At 39.9% G+C, this 25672-nt stretch overlaps 1 protein-coding gene across 1 annotated transcript in view; it reads right to left on the bottom strand.

Moving 5' to 3' along the window:
* Window positions 1-25672, bottom strand: part of SHC3 (SHC adaptor protein 3) — a 65037-nt gene that overhangs the window by 19265 nt on the left and 20100 nt on the right. The window contains exons 2-6 of the mRNA XM_009461751.2: window positions 23015-23085; window positions 10565-10628; window positions 7763-7882; window positions 4632-4685; window positions 297-348 (exon numbers count right to left, since the gene is read on the bottom strand). Coding sequence (XP_009460026.1) covers window positions 297-348; window positions 4632-4685; window positions 7763-7882; window positions 10565-10628; window positions 23015-23085 — 361 coding nt within the window. The remainder of the gene's footprint in view (window positions 1-296; window positions 349-4631; window positions 4686-7762; window positions 7883-10564; window positions 10629-23014; window positions 23086-25672) is intronic.

The following is a 25672-nucleotide window of genomic DNA, read 5'->3' as shown; positions in this document are numbered from 1 at the left end:
TGTTGCCTAGAAGCTCACGCAGCCAAGTAAGGCAAGTGATTGATCTAAGAGATGAAGAGAATCCAAGTGATATTTGGAGATGAACTACAGGCAAGACCCGTTCCAAGTTTGAGAATCAACTTGCGCATGGCTGTTCCTTATTGGTACACAATCTTTCCGTGACTCTGTCAAAGGCAACGTTTTTATAGGGTGGCATTTATTTTTTTTCTGGGGGAAAAAAAATCGATGGAATTATACCATGAATAATTCATGTTTCTCAAAGGAAAAAAGGTGCCAAATAGATATTTTTAACTTACCTCTCCGATTAACAGGATCCTTAGCTACATATGCAACATAGTCAGTTGTATCCTGTCAAAAAATTAAGATATCTACAATGAATGCAAAAAAATCTTTGCACTGATCATAGCAAAAGATCACAGTCCAGAGTGTGCATATTCCTGTGGGTAGAGCCTCAAATGACACGTTTTGCTCTACAGTTGTATACTACTTTAAACCCCATAAAAACCTGTATGGGTTTTGGTACTTATCCCACCACTTTGCTTTCTCCAGAGTGTGATCTATTCAGCAGAACTTAAAAATCTCTTCCAAGGCCTTTGAAAATCAATTAAACAAATTTAATAGGATTTGGATCAGGCCTCATTTAGAAGGGAGTAGAATTACAAGTCCTCATCTTCAAACTACCCAGACATTTTGGTTCAGAACATGAATAATCAACTGGTTCTGTGGCAGAAAGAGTGGGAGTAACAGCCCTGCTCCCCAGAAGTACTGAGCAGTGGCATTTACTCGTGTGTGACAAGCAGGTGTGTTTACTTTGCTGACTACAACGCCATATGGCACAGAGGTGCTCAGCCACTGCTTGGCTGTGACAGGCAGTCTCCCAGGACGCTCTCCCCCAGCCCATGGGCTGCTCCCAGCCATCCCTGTTGCCACATGCCAGGTGGATTTTCTGGCAAGAGCAGGCCAATATCGTCTTTGGGGATTTTTTCCTTGTTCTCCTGCCACGGTCCTGTGCACAAGCAGCACAGACTTTTATCATCGTGCAGATGAAACAGAAAGGCCAGTGCTTCTGGGAAACATGAGGCATGCTGGCATATCTGGAAAATGCTATATATCCTTGATGAGATCAGGAAGTCCTGGTTAGATCTGATATTTCCTGACATGCCTGCCTAGGCAGGTATAGCTAAACCTAACTGAAGTACATACAGAATACACTACAGCTGGCTGTGTAAATCCACCCAAAGCCTTTTCAGGGGACTGATCCAAGACCATTGACAATTATGTCAAGATCTAATGTCATAACAAACATCAATCTTCAGTTAAAAGATAGACTTCTTTAGCTTAGCTTTCTCTAGTGCAAGCACACACCACCACCTCCCACTCAAAACAAATCACTGTGCTGTATGTATATACAATTTCCTTCCTAAGGAAAGGGCAAAGGAAATGATGAAGCATGTTCATGGTTCTGGTGACAGATGTGTAGCCTTATCACTTAATGCACTATTGGAAGACACTCAGAAACAGCAGTAATGAGCTTGGTCTGTAAAAAAAGCAGAGCAGAGAAGAATAGCCCTAGCATTTTGTCCCGTAATTTCTTAAGCAACCAGTGACATAGTGTCTGGGCAATGACTTGAGTGGAAGTAATGATGCATATCAACAAGTAAGCAGACAAGAAAAGTGGTGATGTCTATAGTAGCAAATAAAACAGAGCCAAGGTAAAGGCCTGTGAGTTGTCCCACAGTTGCCCATACTGTTTGTTGCTGCTCTCCCTTGCCTGGCTGTGCTGGTTTCCCATGCTGTGCTCTGAAATTCTCCGAGGAACCAGCACATGCTGGGCATCGATCCCAAGAGACCACTGGGAGGGAAGACAGTGAATATGTGGATGCAAATTGCACTGTGCTGTTCAGTTTTGGGGCCAGAAAATAGGCCACAGATGATTTTATTTACTAGTACAGACATAGCTAATGGATACATTTATGCCTGAGTAAATCATAGATCTATCTCATAGCTAGCGTGGGTGTGAGAGACTGGAACCACCTACTCTTTATTTCATCTAAAGTTCTCAGATTCAAGCTGACTATGACAAACCATTAAGGACCTAAGGTGGGCACATTTCACAGTGGCTAAATTAGAAGACTCCCATCAAAAGGCTATACAGGGTTGGGCTGATGCAGCAAAGTGGTCCCTGACATTCAAGGACTGAAGACAAGTATGAATGAGCTATAATTTTCACCTCAAAGAAATTGCATTGCGGTGTTAAAATTTGGAGGCAGGGCTGAAACTGAAAAACTACTGCCTTCAGGGACCTCTGAGAGACCTGCCTTATTACACCTTATGAGATCCGCCTCTTTGAAATTTCAGCAGGCATCTCCAAAAACAGATGTCTTGTCTAGCAGCCTGGAAACAGCCACCTGAAATCACTATGGATGAAAAATGTTTAGTGTATCATAAGGAGGGGCTGAAGAGACCCAAAGCAGATCCAGAACACAGTCTTGGAAGTGAACTAAAGATGATTCTGAAATGGTGTGTAAAAGGATTTGGTGGAGAGATTTTTAAGCTCCCATGTACTGACACAGCCAGAAACTGTCTGACTCATTGCAAAGGGGAATATTGCAAAAATATATATGGTACTCAAGCTGTTCTCCAAGACTTTGGAACACTTCTCCAGTGGATGGATATATTTTGAATGATGAAGGTAATTAATGCTTAGGGAGTGGGAGGAAAGTTGCAAAGCTAATTGCTGGCACGAATGTGTGGCAGCTATCCAGAGCAGAAAAATGGATGGGGTGAGAAGTGGGGGCAGTCTCACTTCTAAATAAACCAAACTTCAAAATTAGGGAAGTATTTTCTGAAGAAACATGGGCACAGATCTGGGTTCCTAGTTCAGTATGGCCTTTCTCCATCCATTTCAAATCTCATATGAGGAGACGAGCTTACAGGCTGGAGCCCAACTGTGTTTGAGGGATACAGTTTGGTGGTGGCAGTCCTCCACCAAGTGGAAATCATTAAGGGCTGATGAAAGTTATGTCTGGATGACCCTCAGATGTCTTATTATTAAAGCTGTGATTTAAATCACATCCTTGCATCTTGTCTTCTTCCATGGGCACACAGGACAAAGGAACCACCTGCTTTATGAGCAAGCTTTTGATTTAAGGTTGTGCCAGATAGTAGCCCACTGAGACAAGCCTGTAGAGCATTATTAGATACTCATACCTACCCTCTCCGCCTCCAGAATGAGATCACCATGCAGTGGTCTTATTGGGAATGCAACTTTACAATTTCACTGTCTCTTGTAGGCTCCCTTACACCATGCAATTTGATTTCTCTGGTAGCTTACTGACTCAGTAGCATGATTTTTATCTCTCTAAAACATTTGGAAGAGCTTGTTTACTCCAAATCCAATCTCTACTGCTGCTCCTCTCCTATTTCCTGGTAAATCCCTCTATCAGTGGGCAGTGTGCAATGGTGTTTCCAGGACTTAGCATTTGGGATGGCAGATGGGGAGCGAAGAATCTTCTTACGGAGGCAGGGAATTGTGCTAATCACTCCTCTGCCTACTTCAGGAATTGTTCATTTACAGCATCCATTGCAATCTGTTGTATTTCGAAGCTGCTGTTGATCCATTTTTTATTCCCCAGATTATTATGATATGGTGTCCTTTTCCCTTCTGGAACTGAAGTGAGCTCAGCACAGCTATACTAAGACTGAAGTTGCCCTTATGTTTTCTGAGGATAGTGAAATGAACAGAGGTAGTGACAAGGATCTTCAGCTTAACAGAGTTGAACTGAGAGAATTAACTCATAAAGCAGGCTAGAAATTGCCTTACCTGTAGTACATGACTGACAAATGACAGATAATCATATGATGGAGGAAAAGGCAGACTCATTCAATTAATCTAGGTTTAAAAGCTTTCAGACCTCTAAGGTAAGAGGTGAGCAATGTCCCTGTTTTATAATTCTCCCATTGCTTCCTAGGTGACAAATAATTTTTAAGCACATTTAATATGCCTTTGGATGGACCGCTTATAAAACCAGGGAAAAGCACAACACACAGGAGTCTACCCTTTGATCTAAATGAAACAAATATGTAGGTGTATCCAAAAGCTTTGCAAAACTAGAAAGAAAGATCTGGGCTTTTCCTGAAAGCCTGTCTTCAAGCTGCATGAGTGTAGCGAATATACCTGAAGGCAGTATTTAGCACAGTCTTCTCAATGTACACTTAAAGACTAGAAGAAAAATAATAAATGCATACATTGCTATAAATATAACTGCAACATAGTCTTTTACTGTAAAAAGTACAAGATAAAAATCAGTCAGGACAAAAATTCACACAATACACATATGACTCTAGTACATTACTCTGAAAAACAGAGCCCTGCTTATCAGTTATTATATGAATGCTCAGAGCCTTTTGATACTTTTTGTTTCAGTCATTCAAAGAGAAGGATTTATGACTGCTTGTCAGTTGTTTCCCTCAAAAAGAGTTTGATGGCAACAATCAAGAAGAATTTATGAAACAAGAAACAGGAGCTATTGTGGTTATATTTTTCTTTCAGCAAGCTATGCAATAAATTTTGTCACACAGTCCTCATAAAGCAATATCTATCTGGGGCAAAGCTTTAAAGAAATGCTTACCGGATCACCTCCAGATGCAAAGGAAATAGATTGCATGTGGTGATTTGCTATGATCTGTATGGATCAGAAAGAATAAGTGTGAGTCAGTAGGTTTTCTTACAGTTTACCCTTTTGATTTCTTTTTTGGTTTGTATGGGGGGTGAAAATCCAAAACTAAGATGAAAATGACCTCTGCATTTCACCTACAAGGAGTGCAAAGTGTAGCATGATAATATAAACAAACTTCAGGATGAATTTATCTATTCTGGTGTTTTTTAAAACCTAGCAGGACATGGCAAAATTGCTAAATGTGCACAGAACTCCAGTAAATCATATAGATCTGTCATACGGTATCTTTGGAGAAATTTTAATCTGCTAAAGCTCACTTTCTTCATTACAGATAGTGATGAATGGAGCAAAGGGTCCTATTCATCAAAATACTTTTCTGCTGATGCCATTCTGGTGAAATCAATGAAATCATGCCAACCTGCACACCAGCTACGGATCTTAACGTTGCTTCCAATACCTACTGTGTCATTTTATGTTTCAAACATCAACATGTTTGCAATATGCAAAAAGAACTTTGAATCTAGCTGCAATGTAGCATTGTGGACAAAATCTCAGGCATACTCCAGGGCATTTGAAATTCAATTTGCTTATGTACAATTTGAACTAATATGATATTTCTCTGGGAAGAGACAAATTGTCATGAACCTCTAATACAAGGAGAACAGCTCTGCTCCATTGCTATTCTGAGATTCAACTTATGAAATCTTTTAATAATGAAATCATGTAACAACCAAGAAAGAAAAGGTCATTTGAAAGAAAATGTCAGTTGATCATTTGAGTCACAGAAACCATGCCAAGGAATTCATCTGGTATAGGACAGGCCCCTTATTTAGTGCCTCAGAGCATGTGATAATAATAATTTGGATCTTAATGGGTCACTTTGGAGAGGGTACCATATACTTTAGAAAACCATTTTGGAAAAAAATGAGGCTAAAAAGATATTCTCTGGGCTGTTTTCCCATCCTGGATCTTAAAGACCTGAACTAGGAACTCCTTGGGAAGAAAAAAGCCTGACATGAATTTCTCTGGATCTTGCTGCTTCACCAAGTCAGAGACAGTTGACAACTATTTGTAGTGCTTCTTTCATGTAAAGAGTGCTTCATTTTCAATACTCCTGCTTGTCCCACAGCAGCCTCTGAAGATGTGGTTAATTTTTAAGTGTTCACTCATCACTGAGGGTTTCCTTCTCTTTTTCCCATAAAGAAGAAGTGATCCTAACAATAGAGATGAACTCGTGAAGATTTATTACACATTTAATATTGTCATATCTTGAATTGTGCAAATAACCCGATCTTTTAGTTCAGCACCATAGAAGACGAAAGTTATTTCAGATTGCCTCAAAACTTATTTTTCCAAGTTTTAAGAGTACTGAAAAGTGCTTGAAACCATCAGTTCAAATCAGACGCTTTTATTTTTTAATTCAACAGCTAAACAGTTTAGTTTAGTTTGAGGCAGGGGTGTTTCTGCCCCTCCCCCCATACCAAAATACTGAAACAAGGCATAGCAAATTACCAACGCCTTGCATTGCTTAAAATGAAATGATTCACTAATGCTGGCACATCGTTTAGAAACATTTCAGTCTACCCAAATCTGCATTTTAAACAAATAAACAAAACAAATCAACTTCCACTCATCCCTGCTTAACATGTTCACAAAACTGTTGTGCAGGGATACATGCAATTGCTTTCCTGCTACCCCAAGGGCCAACAACACTGTCTTGTCTTTTCTTTCCTTCCAGCTCCTCTGGGAAAAAGAGGCTGTTACAGCCATCTTCCTGGGTGGAGCCTCAAAGGGCAAAGCTGCTGGGCCATGCTTATTTTCAAATCAAATGCTTGGCACAGACAAGAAACAAGGGGGACCACAGCCAGACTGGGGATGTCTGAGAAACCAGACATTTCCCAGGCCTGCAGCACCCAGACCAAGACTATCTCAAAAAAGAGTGATGTGAGAGAAAGATAAACGGTTTTGTCAACTCAGAGAAAAGGCAAAACATCTGGGGGAGGATTCTTCCCTGCGATAAATGAGTTTAACTCCATTTCTACCCTGATGTCAGCTGGAGACAAGGCAACTTTCAGGGTTTGGCACTTTTTTAGCAGCTCTAATTAACATCAAGTTGCTATGCTTCTGACTGGGGGCAACTGTCCTTATGAAAAGCACTGCTGTATATATTCCATAATAAGGCTCCAAACTACTGCAACCAGCCATAACGCGGCTCCCACAGTCTCAGTGCTCACTGCAGAAGATGATGATGTTTTCTAAATAAGGATAAGAATGAAGATAAATCAATGAAAACATAATAATAAACAGCAAGTTTTTTAATAGACAATGTATGTATTCTTTCTTATTTAATCCTGAGGCTCCTAAGGAGAGCAGGATTTTTTTTTTTTTCTCTCTAGCTGTATCTGGGCAGAAAGTTGCATGCCCTAACGCAGTATGTGGCTCACAGCAAATAGCACAGCAGTGACTACGCATGTCTGTCTGCTTTCTCTTTATATATACCCTGAGCAAGGATTTTTCTGATCTCATACATCATTCAAAATCCACTGCAGTGATTCCCCAAAGTCTGTCTGTACCTTCAGCACAATGAAGAAGAAAAAATGGGCTGTTTGAAAAAGGCTGCCTTGTCTCTCTAAAAGACTGACATTTCACTGCACTGCAAAATCCCTGGGGCTGTATTTTTAGCAGCGCCTCAGGAATAGATTGCCCTTTAAGGCTCTAAATGGGAAGAATGACAACAAAACTGGGGATGCGCATTCAGCCCTTTAGTCACTTACTCCAAATGCATCCCTTTTAACACTCTGAAAGTTTGTAATTGTACCCAACAAGAGAAATGTTGTACGTCTTCTAAGAACAAAACGGAGCTACCTGAAACATGGCAAGAAGAAAATAATTCATCAAAGTGGTGTTGAATACTGGAATAAACTGTGAATGCTGCTATGCTTTGTACTCTGTTTTCATTCATTTTATAGACATTATTGAGGAATAATAACTTTGAGCAACTGAGTATTTTGGCAGACAGCAAATAATTGTGCAGTAGGCTGTTCATCAAAAGCCTCACAAATTAATATGGCAGTTACACTCACCTGTTTTGTATCAGGAGTCATTAGGTTTAAGCTGGTGGTGGAGATATTCAGCATTATGCTCATTCCTGCAAACTGAAGATTGCTCTTTCCCAAGATGCTAGAAAGAGCTTTGCTGGGTGGCTGTGAGGGGGGGGAAAAAAAGCACATTTTTGTTCTCTGTTTATGTGGGATGACCTTCATTGTATGCAGGGTTAGCAGTAATCTTAAAGGTTTCTAAAAAGTTGCTGACTTTCCAAGGATCATTACGTTGCAACAGCTGTTTTCCTCTAGAGATAATTTCTCTAGTATCTATATGTATATATACTAGTACTAGTATAAATGAGAAATTATCTCTAGATAGTACTAGTACTAGTACTACTACTACTAATAATAATAGCTAGGCAGGTATTAGTCCACTCTTGACCCAACAAAAGAGGGGTTTTGTGAGATAGCAAAGTCTCTTCTTCACCAAGGGACCAAGTGAGCAGACTAAGATGAATGCCTTAAGTCAATATCTTAAAATGGCACGTTCTTATTCGTAAAAACAGCTTCAACTCCTGAAAAGAAATCTGTTGTTTGCTCTGCATCTCCTGACTGCTTTACTCCCTTCCCACATGGGAAGTGGGACTCCAGTGATACTGATGGGGTGCTCACAAAAAGGGATACACAGTGACCTTATGCTTGTAGATTTCTTAGCAGTAGCTAAAAGCCCAGCCATACATAGGCTAAAACCTCTGGATGCTGGGGTACAACATGCAGCTAAATATTACTCCTAACTCAGAGAATAAGTACAAAGTGTGGGAATGTAATAAAGGGGATGTAATAATATTGATAACTTTCGTAGGCCTTTCACTAGATCTTAGGAGGTTTTCTAGCAATACAAATTTACAGACTTCTCACCTTTGAGAGCCACAGGGAACCACACAGCTGCATGATGGCAGCCTCATTCAGATAACCACAGCCTGTACAAAATCAGGCTGCCCAGCAATAACAGACCAAGTCCTTCCACTTGCTGTACTTGCATTGGTGAATATTTATGCTGATCATTAGGATATAAAAGCAAAGCTGTGACTGGATGCAGTGTTCTTCTGCCACTGTATTTGCATTTGTTCTAAGCTGCCTGCAAGCTTGGAAAGTTTTGTCCCTAGCAGGATGGACACACTTGTGCTTCTTTACTCCTTAAAGCTCACATATATTCAGTTTTAGCTTCTTTTCGTTCTAATTGATTAAAAATACACTACTTACATACTGTTTGTATGTAACATTTGTGCTGCACTATTTTAACTTTGTCATGCTACAGAGCTAGTATTTCATTAACTTCTCTTTAAAACAAGCCCTTTTGAATATATTTGTTTCTCTTCTTTCATTAAACACTCATGATTCCCAGCTCATGCCTAAGGATCACCTGCCCACAGTGTGGGTAAAGTGTGAAAACTTGGCCTCAAGAAGTACATGTCACCTTAACCAAATTCATAAGCCACTAGTGGCAAAAACATGATGAAACAAACTGGCAAAAGATTTCTGTCTTTAACATTGACCTAAAATTCTGTTGCTGGGCAAATTTCTTCTCAGACAGTAGACTTACTTGAAAAACATTATTTCTTATCAATAACTGATAAGCAACATTGCTTCTAAAACCAGTAATACAGCAAGGTGTCTCACTAGGCACTTGGGACCCTGCTTAACCTACTTTTCCAGTGATATTTTGCATCATGTTGCTTTCCAAGGAAAAAGATATTTTCCTCTTTTCTTTCACGTTTGGAAACAAAAGCCAGAGAATCTAGAAATGCCAATGAGATAAATGTGGTGTGTGTGGGGGGGAACCACAACCTTAATTTCTGAGACAATTTCCAGTTATGCTGTGACATATGTTGTCACATATGCCTTATTTTACCAGGGGAAGATTCTCCAGTGCAAACAAGTGGCATTTCATTCAATCCCTTTCTGCTGGGATTCTGCCTAGATGGTGGAGCAGCTGGGGAAGCAGGCAGACTTTTTCCTTCACCTGCCCTTTCTCCTCCTGCACCCAACACTAAAGGGCTACAATTAATTGCTTTCTATGCTCCTCCCCTTAGAGTTAACATTAAATCCCAGCTTTGGTAGCAGGCCCCTGGAAGTGCAAGACTATTGAGAGCCATCAGTGCAGGAGCCGAGCCGAGGCTTCCTCCACTCCTTGCCTGCAGATCCTAACTCCTACCACACAAATAAGACTAAAAGCATGGCAATAACCATGTCAGGCCAATGCCCACTGGACCTGCCATCAGTGCTGGCCAGTGAGCATCGGCCACAGGTGTTTATGAAAAGGGCACAGGGAAGAGAGGATCACCTGGTATGTTCTCTCCATTTCCAGAAATCAGTGATTTCCAAACCCATTAATTGTCACCGGTAGAGCTATGCTCCAAGAACAGATCTAATCCCTTTCAAAACTATGTATATTTTTGGCCTCTGCAATAGCTTCCAGCACCTGTTTCCACAATTTACTCGTGTATTTTATGAAAAGGCATCCCTTTTTGTTTCTTTTAAGCCTTCCACCTGCAATCTACCAAACAAAGAAAAGAAAAAGGAGGGGGGTTCTACAGTAGAAACATAAAGGCAAGCCACAATCTTTTTTCTAGATGTACTCATACTTCTAGATGCCTATAAAAGCAGATCCTGACCAAAAGGGCAAGAAGCAACATACAGCGGGTGAAAACAGCCAATACTTTAAATGATTAATGATCTGCAATTCTCAAAGCTGCTTTAAAGTCACCTGCCTGCTGTGCCTTGTCTCCTCTGTGTTGAACTAAGAAAACAGTCAACTGCACTACAAGAAAAGAAAAATACCTTTCGTTTCTTGAAGGCTCCTTTGGCACCAGGCACGGCTTCACAAACACGACTGATTGCTTCCCTGAAGAGACAGAAAAAAGCTTTATGGCAAATGAATGTGTGGGTTTCTTCATTATACTTGAAATGCACTGGGAGAGAACAGCTTCAGACTGTATTTCTGTTCACAAGTGAGGATAGTTAGCGGGTCAGTTCTCTCTCTTCAAGGCTAAAACAGGTGCCATTCAAATTTAGATTACTTCAGTATGAAACAGAAGACAGTAACTAGTCAATGTTAGTGTAAGGAAGAGTATCCCAAGAAATACAAAGGATAAAAACGTTTTCTCGAACTATTTACAAAGACCTTTTCTCACCATAAATTAGAATATTTGTCTTAATACCTTCTTCCAAGTCTCATTTTCATACCTTATTAAGCCATGAGGAATCTGATCATAAGACATGTCTTTAATCAACATTGCTTTACGCTTTTTTTAAACCTTTCTTGTAATGCAAGTCGTAGTAACTATCATTTTGCTCACTACTATACTATGCAGTTTTCCAGTCAGAGCAAAATCACCTGGCTTTAGATAATAACAGAACTCTAAAATATTCCTGGTAATATGCATGTTGTATACAATACATGCAATGTTCAAAATTTTAATTTATATTTGTTCAACGTGACCCGAATAATTTATTTGTGGCCCTATTTTTATGTTGCAGCAAACTTAATGACATTAACATTTCATAGGTTGAATGAAAGAAATGCATCTTGAAAATTAATTTGAATTCATACTCTCATAGGAGAGTAACTGTATACTACAAAAACTCTTGAAATCATACTGCTACAAAAAAGTCTTCTAGATCCTTTCAGTATTTAACAGCTTATTATCTGAATAGTCAGCCTGGTCAGTATTTAGAATTTGCTCCTGTGCATGCAGAGTCCTTCCTGTGACCATTAGCTACAATGCTGTAATAGACCTGTCCCATTGATACTGTAAGACAGAATAGTTGCACAGGGACAAGTAAAGGTAACTCCAAACCTTGTTTAACTGCTTTAAATATGGATTGAGACCACCAGCACATTATATTTAGACCTAAAAACATGCAAATAACATGTATTTTATGCAAAAAAAAAAAAATACAGAATGGGAGACAATGAACCACAAGCTAAAGAACAGTCAAAATAATCAAAACCTTGAAACACCACCTTGATAAAAACGTAAATTATTTTAATTTTATGCCATGTGCAGGATGATATTTCAACTACGCATTAGGTGAATGCACAGGATCAACAAGTGAGACAGGAGAGAAATGTCATATACATATTCAGCATTCAACATATAATGGCTCAGCAGATGTCAAAGATTTATCTGGTTGCAATCAGTAATCACTATATAGTTATGCCTTGGGTGCTTTAACCTAGGGCCCAATCCAAACTTTGAATCACCTTAAAGAATTGCATGAATTTATTATTTTTTGGGGGTGGGTACTTGTGGGGGTGGAACAAGCCTTGCAGCAGGTTTAAAGTCCTGTCATTCTGAAGACGCATGAGATTTATAGCAAGAGATAGTCAAAAAAGCTTTCAGGCACACAATCTTTTTTTCAGGTCTAGAAGAGAGCTTGTTTGTTCCACAGCTTGTCTTTTTCTTTTTTTTTCCCAACTACATCTGCTCATCTAATAAAATTGCCTCTCACTACAAACCCTGCCTTGCATATGCCCTCAGACCATCACAGCTACAACCGCACTCCATTTCACAGTTCAGCACTTGTATTTAGTTCCCACATTTACCACAATGCTTCTTTGACTCCAAACAAGTGTTTTAGTTAAAGTAGCTACTAACTTTTCTTACAGAGCAGGTAAAAATCATTTGGTTTAAAAGAGCAGCCCTGATGCATCTTAGAAATACAACACAGCTAGCATCACACATGATCATCATGATATTGAGACATAGGTTACTCCTGAAAATGTAATCAGGAAAAAGAAATATTCTTCTTCTCCACAAAAAATGCTTTTCTTTAAATCAGGAAAAGTAAACAGACATTATGTTATACAGAGCTATTCCCCCAGCCTTGCTACTGAGCTAACACTTGTGATTTCCGATCTCTTTCTTGCACCGAACCAATCTCTTGGAGGCAATGAGGTGGGAAGTCCAGGCCTGTGGCAGTCCCCAGCCCACTGCTGTCTTTCAAACCCATGTCTCTTGCTTCCCTAGGTGTGTCTGAGCTTCCCAGGTGTTTTCGTTCCAAGTTGTTTACACAGAGGCATCACCAGCACTTCCTCCTCTTTGTCTCCTCCAGTGATCTGATCAGCGCATTGAGATCCCTCATAGGTTTTGCCTCTGACAAAAACGATTTGTATTTCAGAGATATGAACTGTGCTTGGGGGATAAATTTGCCTGTAACTTCCTTTCTCTTCCTATTTGCCTCCACCATCTTCTCTCTCTAGCAGCAACATGGAGTAGATAGGAAGAAAATGGAATTTTCAGGCCACCACACCTGACAAAAGACGTTTACAAGCTTGTTATTTTTCTGGTGAAGGGCTGGGATTTGTAGTGGTTTTGCTACTACCTCTTCTGCCCGCCAGCTCCTGATAATCAGACATAAAGCATATTACTCAAAAGACCCATCTAACTCAAGGACCTTGTTGATCAAAACTGCCACTTGAGTGTAGGAGAGGAAATGCACCAGCTGAAGAGGCTGAAGCCCAGGGCTGAGGGTTGGCAAGGCAGCTTTGGTTACTGTTTGTATGCCCTGCCTCGGCAGAGCGGGGAAAGCACTAAGCGGCTGAAAAGTTAGGATATACATCCTCTCACTCAGTAACAAAGCACTACAGATTTTCCAACTACCTGTCTTCCTTTCAGTAAAATACCTCAGTTTTACCAAACCTGGTGTTCCCAAAGTGTGCAGGAAGACTGGAAGCGGGGGAAAGAACCTGAGAAAGGCGACAGCTTGTTAAGATACACGTCAGATGAGGCAGGGCGTCTGAACTTGAATTTAACAATTCTTTTAACTTCGGTTTTTGAAACTCTGTGAATACTAAATGTACTCAAGAAACTGCAGGGTTTAAGTTAACAATGCTTTTGGTGAAAATGCTGGGAACTTCAGAAAATATATTCATAGAGCAATTCTGCCTAGGCCAGGTCAGAGCGGCCTGGCAGCAACTCTTTGTGTACCTGCAACAAAAGGCACCGTACTTTTCCCACCTGGGAGTTAAGCAGTCTTAAAGAAGCATCTGATGAAAACAGGAAGCAAAAGGATGGCTGAATACCTGCCACTGCACTGATATGCACTTTTTCCAGGGGAAGGTTCCTGGATCTCTCTGTTCAGAATATTCTACATCCTTTTTTGGGGGGTCTTTACCCAGATAGCCTGGTGATGTGGAAAAGACATCCTAAAGACTTCTTTCTAGCTTGTATTGCCAGGCAGCACAGGGCAGACGTAAGCTTCTTTTGCAGCAAATCAAATTTGCAAATGCCTCTGCAGCACAAACACCTGAGCCACAAATCAAGCCCAGAAATAGATATTGCTGCTAGGTTGAGAGTGCCGTCACCTGACTTGTGCATGCAAATGCTTGTCTAAGGAAGGCAAAAGCAGAAGTTCTGGACATACCTGCATGGCTAAACAGTTGCACAGAGTTTGGAAAAGTTGGATGTGACTACATTTGCTTTCTTTCCAATAAGACAGTTATTTGACATAGACACACATTACACCTTTCTAAGCCACATGCTGTTTCATTAGCGAGGCTCAGATAAATACCAGTGTAGAGTTATCTTGGTCTCTTGTAAAATTAGCTGCTGCGCTGTCTGCAGTAGGGACCACATGCTGAGTTCCAAATCTGTCCAAGAGTATTTTCTGCTTTGCAGATGGTCATACTGTGGAGTCATTTTCTTGGCACAAAACATGTTGTGTATTTTGAATATAATTTCAACATGCAAATGTATCCAGTGAAAAATTACCAATATGCGTTTTCCGAGGCTGACCTATTCTGCTTTAAAGTGACTTGACATCTCTCTGAGACAGAAAAAAAGACATTTTACATTGCCATTTTGTTCCATTTAAAAGGCTGATGCCCTGATATTTTTCATAGCTTTAGTCATATTTTACTCTGACTGTTATATAAAGTAGCCCACTCAGGAAGCTCAAATCTGTTCCTCTATGAAACACCATCACATGAAAATACCCTCCCTTCTTGTGGTTTCAATGATTTTTTTGGCTGTGATGCTAGGTTTTGTTGTTGCTGTTTTTAATTAATACGATTTAATTGATTAAAACCCAGAATTCTGGAATACATATTTCAAGGAAATGACAAGCACATACAAATTGCACAGATTTTCTCAACATACTTGGAAAAAGTACAGCCATCTCAAATAGAGATAAGAAACTGTGACTAGTTTTTAGTCTGAAATGTTTTGTATGACCAGACTTTAAAAACACCAATATTCTCATTAATATCTTCTAGTATCCTATAGTTCACTACTACCTAGTTCTTTGCCACCTCCAAAGCATAGGGCTTCATAGGTTAAAAAAACAGACATCAAAAGATGGACTTTTAAAATGAAAGCATGACATGTCTAGAAGAATTGTACACAAGGCTCCCAGTTACTTCTTCATAGTATTATATTCCTGACAATTTTTTAAAATAATTTAGAAATCATTACGAAGTGTTGTACCAGCATTTGCTGAAGAGAAACAAAGTCTATACCAAATATAAAAATAACTTGCTTCTGAAAAAGAAAAAAACAGAGACCAAAAATACATTTTTAGAAATCCATTTAATAATTGAAATATTATTTGTTCATTTGCAAAACAGGCAAAATGAGTGTGTGCTGTCTGAAGTAGCATAGGGGACATTCACAAGCTCTGAAGACTAAACCAGTATACTACTGTTTACAGAACTTTAAATGCCAGCTGGCAAATTGACCATGTCTGGAAGATGTAAGGCTGGAGAAGTAGCTAAGGAAAACAGAACAGAGACTATGGATAGGAAGGGGAGACTAACTGTGTGGTGTGGATGCACCTACTGCCACAAATTCAGAGTACTATGCCGGGACTACCCGTGTGGGGGAACCCCCCCCAGAAAGTGGCGCAGAGACCAAGCAAAGCCATTTGTCACACCAGCCTGACCAAAGTGAAGCCTTTCCTGACCGCCCAAGTGACAGAAAGCCTGGAAGAAAAGGTTTGTGGAATAAGGTGACATCGGCAGACGTGGCATGCAAGCTGTTGTCACTTGTAGAGCAAGGAGGCGACGACGACTCCTTTTCTTCCCATCAGCTCCTCATTTTGTTTCTTGAAACGGAGTTTTTTCACATGTAGAAAATCTACAAGCAGAAAATGAAAGGAAGCTGGCCAACTTCATTTTTGGTTTATTGAATAAACTTTATACGGTTAAAGGGCTGGCTTTGGCAACTGTTAGACATAGAGTACCACACACTATTAGGTATGTAGCATGCAATCTATCCAATGATTGTTATTCTTATGCTCCTGCATTTGCAGTGTGAGGCTTACATCAGTCTGCTAACAGAAGTCAATGCACTTGAGAGGGCTTTTTTGCTTTTACTGCTGAAGAAACTTTTTATCCATTGGTACGCTCAATGACAGCTCTGTGCTCAGTATTTATAGATGATCTAACTTTAAGGAATATTTGAGGCAATTTCAGTACAATCTGTACCTTCTTTTATAACACGCAAGTAAGTTTCAGAACCTCTGTTTCATTCATCAGTAACAAAGAAGTCTACCTGATCTTGATGACTTCTTCTAATACAGTAGTTATGAACAATGGTCTTATTTTTAGAAATGCAGAGTGAAACTGTTTATCCAGTAGCATACTTTATTTAGATATATCTCTTCACTCTGCATGTACACACAGTCAAATTTGTGCTTAGCAAAACTGGAGCGAACATACCCATTTTTTCTTTATAGCTATGGCAAATGTATACCAACAAGGCATATAGCTGCTCCTGCGCTTCTGAGAACCCAGTCATATATATCTGCAATTAACCATTATTTAGACTCTGACAATCTTGGTCAAAAATTTGGGGTACCTTTCAAAGAGGAAACCTCTTAAAATGTTGGTTGCAGCTTTTATGAACATAAAGTGGGGTTATACAAAACCTTGATGTTGAATACACACCTACAAAAGCTTTCCTTCCGCACAACCCTCCATTGTCAAGAATAAGGTCAATGATAAGAAAAAACTAAAGAAAAATGTACTTGGACATTTAGATCTGTTAGGTAGCTCCAATCCTTTCACTTCTTTTGTGACCTTCAGGCTTTTTTCCATTCAGCCTGGTCTCTAGCTGTTTATTCTAGTAGTGGTCAGGGAGATGGAGACAGGGAAATTAACACAGTCTTCTGTTGCTAAATCAGGATCATAGTAACCTCCAAACTGGGTCCAGCCTCAGGTCATTTACTATAGTATCTTCTCTCTCAAAAAGTAGCTCATAGCAAGTATTTCAAAGGAAGACATAGGAAACCTTACAAAGGTAAAATGAAAAAAATTAGTCTAATGAATATTTTTCTCTAACCTCTAATTGGCTTCATGTCCAGAGCAGGACTTTGGTGATAGATATCTTCCAAAACCTCTTTTTTATTAGAGGATTAAAGTTCTAATGCTGCCCTTTTGAATAACCCCATAAGACATATGACATTTTATAAATATTTGCCAAAAAGGACCGTGGTGATGAACTGTCTGGTGTGACTGGACATGTCATATGAAAGACAGTGAAATTCCTTATGCCTTCGTTTCTCTGTGTAATGAAGCTGATAGGTGCTATTAGCAGAACTTGAGAGTGTCTGTTTCCAAGGTGCTAGGCAGTTGTTAACTTTGCATTGCGATTTGCATTTTCAACATGTGAAGACCACTCTGCCTCAGGCCTTCTGCTTCTGCAGAACCACATGAAGACACCAGCTTTCTGAAAAACCAGGGTACAGCTATTCCCATAACTGCTTCCCTGACCATTGGGCTTTCAACTCTCCACCTTCTCCATCCCCTGAGAGGCTCTTTGATTTCTCACAAAGGCAAGTGGAATGGGGGAGCTCAATTAATTACTCTCACTCAGGCTTTGCATTACCATATATTAGTCAAATTAATCCAAATACTAGCTAACACTTTCCCCACTAATGCTACATTGAAAATGAAAGATTTCAGTGTTCAGCATACAAAACCCTATTTATTCTAACCCATTTCTGTGCTAATGACAGCTAAACTAGCAAATGTAAATTATTCTCTGACAGTATCAGGCACTATAGCTGTCATTGCCCCACTTAGAGGTGTGCTGTATGAATTATAACGATGTCCCTATCCACTTTTGGGAATCCTGCTTCCTGATGAACTGAGCAGTAGACAGCACCCTGTGCTTCCCAGAGCTTTGGCCCTGAAGTAACTGTGCACAAGGAAAGTGGATTCTCATTCACACCCCTTCCTGCACACAGCTGTGTATCCAGATTGTGGTATGGGTACACGTGTTCTGCCATCCCCTAAACGGCATCCCCTAAGCACTACCCCACATACATAGTTCATGTAGCAGAAAGCAGGGGTGAACCACACTCACCTTCCAAGCAAAAAAGCATGTTAAGGAGGAGACCGAATACAGAATTCACTGCAGATAACACGTTACCTATCCACCTTCAAAAATCACAGGGGAAACATTTTTCCTTTTCAATGTCTTCCTTCCTTTTTTCAGTGATGCTTGCTGATAGTGAATTTCTGCAAAGAATACAGAGACGGTTGAAAGAAACACTACATCAACAGAACTTCATTCATATTGTTTAGCACTGGACTCGAACCCAGCTCTAAAATCTGGATTTCCATCATCTCCCCTCCAGAAGCTTGGGATATTGGCATAAATAGGTTTGGGTTTCAGAATTAATAAAGTTCAGGCCCCAGATTTGGAGACTAATCCCTTTCAAATTGTTCAGCCCAACAGAGTTCATGGAGAGGACTGGGATCAGAGTTTGGATTTGGGTCCATTGCTCATATGAAGTATTTTAGTCCTCCGATCTACTTGCTATTAACCCAACATGCAATATAATGTTTTACTCAGCACAGGGCACGTGACTTCCTGAAGCTGCATGCAGTAAAGTGATTGCATTCCATTAGATACCAATGAACATGCAGCCTGGTAGTCCAGATACTGCTGTATGCCAAAGAGTGCATGCAACATTATTCTAATTCTAATTCTAATTATTCTAATTCAACCCAGTGCATAACTACACTCATGCATACAAGACAGTAGTAAAGACTCATTACACTATAACAGATTTAACAATAAGCATACAAACATATTATATGAACTGCAAACACTGCACATGTTGCAAAAGAATTTTACCTGATTTTTTTTTTTTTTTTTAATAGACAGCCTGAGGGCTCAAAGGGCCTGGCCACACAAGCTTAAGAGTGGCCCCTTTCTGTGATGATGATGGTAGGTTTCAGATGAACTTAGGACCACTTGCCACCTGCGGTTAGCTCAGTAGTCTTGCCTGCTAGTCCTCCTGTTTCTCCACTATGTTGAAAATGAAATGCTTCTGTTCATCTTGCTGCCCAAGAAAGTCATCTTGATCTCACATGTGTTACAAGAATTATCACTGGATAATTAATGATGCAACATGCAGATTCAGCTGGCTTTTATTCATCATTATGCATAACTGCTGACCCTTGGCTTGCGTACCCATTTATTTGCTCAAGAATTCACACGGCATTACATTCATTACACAAAAGAATAAGTACAACTGATTAATGCTACTCTAGTTCTTCTATTTCTTCTGGAGTGAAAGAATCTTGAGACTTCAAATGTGTAATGATAAAGGGAAAAATCTGTTATAAATTGTACATAGCTGTTCATTTTTCCTCAAATCAGACCCAAAATTAGGATAACGATACTTTTTGTCAGGCACCAGCAAGGTTGTTAAGATCTGATGAAGACTATGACAAGTGAAAGTGCTTGCTCACTGCTTTCACACACAGATAAATGTATTGCCGCTAGTTTTAACATTTTAATTTACAAAAAGTGAAAAAGCAAAACAAAACCAAGTCACAGGCCAGGTACAACAGCATTAGATGGCACGGGTTGATTTTTCACATGACTGTGACAAGGAAAGACCGCTGACCAAACTGTTTACACTGGGACTTCAATCCAGTTCCTGGAGTTGAAGTCACAGTTCTTCAGTCATCAGACTGATGCATGCATACACACTGATGTATATGCTTTTCTAACGTATTAATTATAACAGCTGTGATTTTCAAAGCCATTCAAAATACCTGGACAACCTTTTCCAATTAACTTCTTATTTAAAATGGGTGTCTAATTCACTAGATAACTGGAATTCTTAGTCCAATTTTTAAGTAATTTCTAAATGTTCACCCAACAACTTACGTGCCCTTTACAACCACTAATTCATTTAATCACACAGTTGTATGTGACTGGGGCTAATGGTTTCTCCAAAATAACACCCAATGTTTGCAGCAGAGCCAGAGACTACACATCTCACCCTCCCATGACTGAGCCACAGAGGGTTTTTTCTTCTAGGAATTGGTGCTGCTCATCCTGCTTTGGGGTTTTGTTCCTCCTCAAGCCTAGCAGAGAGATAAAGTGACATACGCAATAACCAGAAGACAGAAAAAAAGGCAAATGTAGGATTCCTAATGGCTGATTTCCTGTGTTTGAACTCTGCAACGTGGAGGAAAAGCAAGCGTAAGAAAGTAGGCAGGAACAGGGATGTGACGCAGTGCTAGAAAGGAAGTAAGTGCATTGTATGTGTCAAGCATGATGTGTGCTTATTACGAAGAGATGCATGCAGACTTCCACACTGAATCAGGTAACTTGGCTCATCTTTTCTGTTTTTTAACTGTACTTAGTAAATACTGCATAATACCAGAAGTCATACTGGCCCAAGACGGATCACTTTCTTTTATGACTGGTTTTGCAAGATCTTGGGAAAAGTAACAGATTAAACAGGTGTGACGCGTGCAGTAGGACCAATTTATAAAGTTATGGGTCAGAAAGGGATCAGAGCTGCCTTGACATCTGTTTCTCCAGTTATGGGAAACAGCACAGAGAAGTTTACACAGCCCCATACACAGAAAAGCTTTTACTGCAGCTATGGATCCAGGTTCCTCAACTGAAGCAGTCACAGCTAACATTACTAGATCTACAGACCCAAGCCTCAGTCACACTCCATCACAAGCCATCAGGTTACAAGGACAGTTTTCAGCAATGGACATACCTAAATGTAAATGTATGACATAGCAGAGGTAAATGTAACTTTCAGGTACTTCTATTTTGTTTGTAATCACAGGGCTGCACAGACCATTTGGTGCCAGGTGTCTTAAGAGGGAATTGGTACCTGCAATATCAGAACATCAGCCTTATTAATTCAGTCCATACCTTGAGGCCTATGTTATGTTTCTTAATGCACATGAGCAAGTTAATCAGCAAATGTGAATTTTAATAATTCCTTAATAATATTTTCTTAATAAAGAATGGGCTTGTATGTGAAATGCTACATGACAAAGCATGGCACAGACTGCTTCCTATGGGTATTTAAGACATGGCATGGGGATTTCTAGAGCAGATGAATTAATTAAATGCACATTAAGATGCTAGAGCCTGATTCAAAAGTCACCTAAAAACTCCTACTTTCAAAAAAGTTTTAGATCAGGAACTACATGATCAGAATGATGAGTTGATGAGTTAATGAGTCTGCATTGTTTTATGATAAACAGAAAATTGCAAATGCAAAATAGCAAGCAAAACAGGAAGATATGGCTTCCTGCTTGAAAAAATATCCTGTGCTCTAGATGTGTTCAGAGGAAAATGAACCAAGAAAATGCCCACCGTGTAGTCAAATATGCTATAACTTCCACAGAAAAAAAAATGTAATTCCTAGTCTGTTTCACAGTAAAAGCCAAGAATCATTTTTGTATTGAAAGAACTATAAGACAAAGATACTTTGTTTGTGCAGACCTTATTGCTTTCGATCAGCAAATATGCTTCAGTATTAACGGCAGAGTTGTGCCTTTAAGCTAGATAATAAGAAAAGTGCAACACTATTCCAGTGAAGACATACAGTGAAAGAGACTGTGCAGAAAAAGAAAGCCTAATTCGGTTCACCTTCAGGTATAGAATACAAAACCAGTAACTATCACAACTGTTTCATAAGCCATCATCATTTAACTTCCACGTGGTAAACACAAATGTGCCACCTGCATTGGAACTACAAGTCTGCTTAGACATGAAATCATTTTAAAAGGTCACTGCTGCAAATACCACAGAAATGTAGATGATGAGTTTAAAAAAGTACAGTAGTAAAATTTTCAAATGCCTCTATAGTCTACATTGCCTGAAAACCAGAATTCTGTCATTTACCTGTCCTTGTGCTTTTACACCCCTCATCAACACAGTATCTTGAAAATTTAATGATTAACATTTTGTGAGGACTCATAGGGTCCAATTCAAAGCTGCTGTATGCAAGTGTAACTCAAAGTCAATGCATATAGACCATATGATCGGCAACCAAGCCTAAAAATAAGTAATTTTTCTCATTTAATAAAATAAATACTTAGCTGTCTATGGTATGACAAATGGTTTATGAACGACTATCAGCAACTGTAAGATGCCTCAAAGAGGTGAAATTCAAGGACTGTATCCAGTCATATCACTTTATATGTGTTGCTTTGGAAAGGATTACTTCCTTATTTCGATGCCAGAATTTGAAAACGTGGTCTCCAGTTGCTAGAAGATGTCAGTGCTACAGTCCTCTGAGATCAATGAGCTGAGCTTTTCAAGTGAAAATGCCTGAAAAATACTATTTCCTATAGTTCTCAGAAAATAGTTTCCTAGAAAAAAAATGATTCATGGACAGTTCTTAAGACAGTGCTGTACTTATGTACCCCTATTACAAAAATACCATGACAGGTTTAAAAGAGTTGTAATAAGAATCTAATACAAGCTTATTGTTTCTTACATACAGTCGGGAAAAGACAACATTTTTTCATTTGTCTCTGGTATCATTGTGGTGATATATTTTCATTTATATCCTTTGTACAGTCAGTTTGTAATCTGACCTCTTTTCATAAGAAATTACTATAAAAACCTATAAACATATGGCTCCAAACCAGCTCCCTTGACTAATCTGGACAAACACATTGTAAATTTTAAGCATATTCTAACTCTCACTGGCTTAAATGTCATGAAATTGGTACCCAGATAAGTGCCTTATTGGGCATAACAAACAGGCAAAAATTGACTAAAGCAGTTCCTGGCATATCAAAAGACCACGAAGAAAATATCCTTTAAGCCCCATTGGAGCTATATTAATAGCAGGTGAGAGATTTACCTGTAAAAGCAAAATTAAAAAGTGGACTTACGGTATCCAAGAATTATTTACTATGTGTTTTGCCATCTTTCTGGCCTTTCCACTTTGGGGACACAATTCAGAAGTTACTTTAAAAAACATACTTGTACAAAGTCTTACCTTGCAATCTGTGTTCTAGTATTGAAGTCAAGAGATCTCATTGAGCGTAAGACTTCTATACACCCCAAGTACTGTAAGGAAAAAGAAACAGTTGGAAAACATATTATAATTATTCTTCAGTTCTGGGAGGAAATGCAGCTAATAATTCAAAGGCATTGTACAATTCTTAATTTTACATTTGATTTATCCTATGTGTCATGTAGGTTTTTATGATTATGTTCTTGTGTGTCACAGATCTGTTCCATAAACATTTTATTTCATTTAAGTCTTAAGTTTGGTTCAAGATATCTTTTTACGTTTAATCTAATCACTGTAATACACCTAGTTCATAATGTGTTGATATGCTTTTTAATTTTCCTCTATCTAAATTGTTCCATTTTAGATATAAAGCTAATGAAACTGAAAAATAATATTAATAAAAAAGGAAGTGTGGTAAAGCAAATTCATCTAGCACTGGTTAGTAGGAAAATCTTATTTAAGAGGGAGAGAACTAAGCCTCATTAGTACAGAACAGGTATAATATAGCAGGGAAAGCTGAAAAGAGCACCAGCAATCCAAAGAGGATTCCCTAGTAACCAGCTCAGGGATAGATCCGGGGAACTACAGACCTGTCAGCCTGACTTCGGTGCTGGGAAAGGTTATGGAACAAATCATCTTGAGTGCCATTATGCGGCACGTGCGGGACAACCAGGGGATCAGGCTCAGCCAGCATGGGTTTATAAAAGGGAGGTCCTGCTTGACTAACCTGGTCTCCTTCTATGACAAGGTGACCCACTGAGTGGATGAGGGGAAGGCTGTGGATGTTGTCTACTTGGACTTTAGTAAGGCCTTTGACACTGTCTCCCACAGCATTCTCCTGGAGAAGCTGGCTGCTCACGGCTTGGATAAGTGCACTCTGCGCTGGGTTAAAAACTGGCTGGATGGACGAACCCAGAGAGTGGTGGTGAATGGAGTCAGATCCAGTTGGCGGCCGGTCACGAGTGGTGTTCCCCAGGGCTCAGTGTTGGGGCCGGTCCTGTTCAATATCTTCATTGATGATCTGGATGAGGGGATCGAGTGCACCCTCAGTAAGTTTGCAGATGACACCAAGTTGGGTGGAAGTGTCGATCTGCTGGAGGGTAGGAAGGCCCTACAGAGGGACCTGGACAGGCTGGATCATTGGGCCAGGGCCAACTGTATGAGATTCAACAAGGCTCAGTGCCAGGTCCTGCACTTTGGCCACAACAACCCCATGCAACGCTACAGGTTTGGGCAGGAGTGGCTGGAGAGCTGCCTGGCGGAAAAGGACCTGGGGGTGTTGGTTGACAGCCGCCTGAACATGACCCAGCAGTGTGCTCAGGTGGCCAAGAAGGCCAATAGCATCCTGGCTGTTATCAGGAATAGTGTGGCCAGCAGGACCAGGGAGGTGACAGTGCCCCTGTACTCGGCACTGGTGAGGCCGCACCTCGAGTACTGTGTTCAGTTTTGGGCCCCTCACTACAAGAAGGACATCGATGTGCTGGAGTGTTTCCAAAGAAGGGCAACGAAGCTGGTGAAGGGTCTAGAGCAGAAGTCTTATGAGGAGCAGCTGAGGGAACTGGGGTTGTTTAGTCTGGAGAAAAGCAGGCTGAGGGGAGACCTTATCGCTCTCTACAACTACCTGAAAGGAGGTTGTAGTGAGGTGGGGGTTGGTCTCTTCTCCCAAGTAGCAAGCAATAGGACGAGAGGAAATGGCCTCAAGCTGCACCAGGGGAAGTTTAGGTTGGATATTAGAAAAAACTTCTTCACCAAAAGGGTAGTTAGGCATTGGACCAGGCTGCCCAAGGAAGTGGTTGGGTCTCCATCCCTGGAGGTATTTAAAAGAAGGCTAGATGTGGTGCTTGAGGACATGGTTTACTGGTGGACTTGGCAGCGCTAGGTTAACGGTTGGACTCGATGATCTTAAGGGTCTTTTCCAACCTTAACGATTCTATGATTCTAGATTCTATGATTCTATGATTCTAGATGGGATTTAATATTTTCATTAATGACACTAGTATAAAGATATAGAAGAATGCTAACAAAATCTACTAATAGCCCATGCTGGGAGATGGCTTCAACAGGGTCATTCAAGAGAGGAATGATATGAAGGGTAGCCAATATTAGGAAAAGACCAGACTTATTGACCTAGATTTCTGCCCTGCATCTCTATGAAAAAGAGGGAGTACCATTAGAAAATATATTAAAATATAACAATATCTATCACAGGAGTGAGAAAAACTCAGGTGGATCTTCTAGCCTTGCTTCCAAAAGTGGGCATAATTTGCATATGCTAAAGTCTACATGCAGCTACGGCTCTTGTCAGATATTTGGAAAGTGGCTTTGTAGAAACCAACTCATGACTGGCATATCCCATGGCAGTGTCTTTGCATGTAGGTTTAGTACTCAGCCACACACCTGACTTTTGAAAGTCTGGGGAAACAGAGATCAGTCTTTACATAATAAGCCTGATAATCCTATTCTAGTACAGTGTTTTTATATCAGTTTTATATCCATTTTTATATCTATTTGTAGCATAATGCAATCTGTTTGGGTATGAAACTGGTGCAAAAAATCAATCATTTTGTGTCTGTTTGGGAATTTTATTTATACTGAAGAAATCTTTTAATTAGAGAATTACTACAGCACATTACTACATAC

Source organism: Nipponia nippon, unplaced genomic scaffold (assembly GCF_047370975.1).
Source record: "Nipponia nippon isolate SJK-2023a ecotype South Korea unplaced genomic scaffold, ASM4737097v1 scaffold_8, whole genome shotgun sequence".
Lineage (NCBI taxonomy): Eukaryota > Metazoa > Chordata > Aves > Pelecaniformes > Threskiornithidae > Nipponia > Nipponia nippon.
Note: the sequence above shows the minus strand (reverse complement) of the source record. Positions and strands in the feature narration are given on the sequence as shown.